The sequence below is a fragment of the Rhodamnia argentea genome, chromosome 4, assembly GCF_020921035.1.
Source record: "Rhodamnia argentea isolate NSW1041297 chromosome 4, ASM2092103v1, whole genome shotgun sequence".
Taxonomy (NCBI): Eukaryota; Viridiplantae; Streptophyta; class Magnoliopsida; order Myrtales; family Myrtaceae; genus Rhodamnia; species Rhodamnia argentea.
In genome coordinates, this window is record NC_063153.1 from 29,728,493 (window position 1) to 29,729,390 (window position 898).

The window sequence follows — 898 nt, forward strand, 5'->3', positions numbered from 1 at the left end:
TCATGGAATAGCCTATCTGATCAATTCATCGTTTACAGGCATGCTTTTCCCCGTTAGGGTTCACATCTTTCCAATTCCATCTTCCCCAAAAGACATCCCCCTAACGAATCGCACCGATTATATCCATAGACTTTCATCTCTAATTTCAAGAAATCAAAACCCTAGAAATTCTCTACACAATCATCATCATCATCATCAGCATCAGCAGCAGCAGCTAACAAGAAAAAAGTTCAAACCCAAAAAACGTGGTTGTCAAGACAAAAGAGAGAACCCGATCAGGGAAGCTAGTACTGGGTGACCAGCCGGCGGGCGCAGACGGAGCAGTAGTACTTGCGCTTGGTGCGGAAGTAGAGCGGGAGGAAGCAGAGCCGCCACTGGCTCTCCACGTCCAACGCCTGCACCGGCCCGCCGCAGTACGGGCACGCCCCCGGCGCCGCCTGCCGCGTCACCACCCGCTCGTCCTGGTCGCACAGGAACACCAGACACATCTCTCCTGCCCTTTTCTCAGCTACTGTTCCTGGGGCCTCTCTCCGAAGGGGGAATACTACGTTCTTGTTGATGGCAGTTTTCTTGCTTTCTTCGGCTCTTGTTGATGGCAGAGGAATAACTTTTGCTTTCTTCGGCTCTTCTTCTTCGGCTCTTGTTGATGGCAGAGGAATAACTTTCTTGCTTTCTTCGGCTCTTGTTGATGGCAGAGGAATATGTCGACATTTATATTATGGCAAGAGGATCCGGAGGATGCTAGAATGGACAGGAGTGGGGAATTGGAAAGTTATCAAAAGAAGCGCGTGTCTAGAAGATTCCTCCCCCCGCGTGGGGGGAAACATTTCGGGTCTTGCCCGTTGCCACGTTTGACTTTGCGGCGTGGAAAGTTCGGCGTCCGGCCACGCGCTTCCCT

At 51.6% G+C, this 898-nt stretch overlaps 1 protein-coding gene across 1 annotated transcript; it reads right to left on the reverse strand.

The window, feature by feature from the left end:
- On the reverse strand, positions 1 to 626 carry LOC115748828. The gene is made up of 2 exons (XM_030685473.2): positions 614 to 626; positions 1 to 555 (listed from the first exon to the last, which is right to left on the reverse strand). The coding sequence occupies exon 2, from the start codon at positions 486 to 488 to the stop codon at positions 285 to 287; it is 204 nt and encodes a 67-aa protein (XP_030541333.1). The 5' UTR covers positions 489 to 555; positions 614 to 626; the 3' UTR covers positions 1 to 284.
- Positions 627 to 898: the final 272 nt, after the last annotated feature.

Excerpts from the sequence above, each read along its gene's own strand:
- LOC115748828 (XM_030685473.2), bottom strand. The coding sequence starts at position 488 with ATGTGTCTGGTGTTCCTGTGCGACCAGGACGAGCGGGTGGTGACGCGG.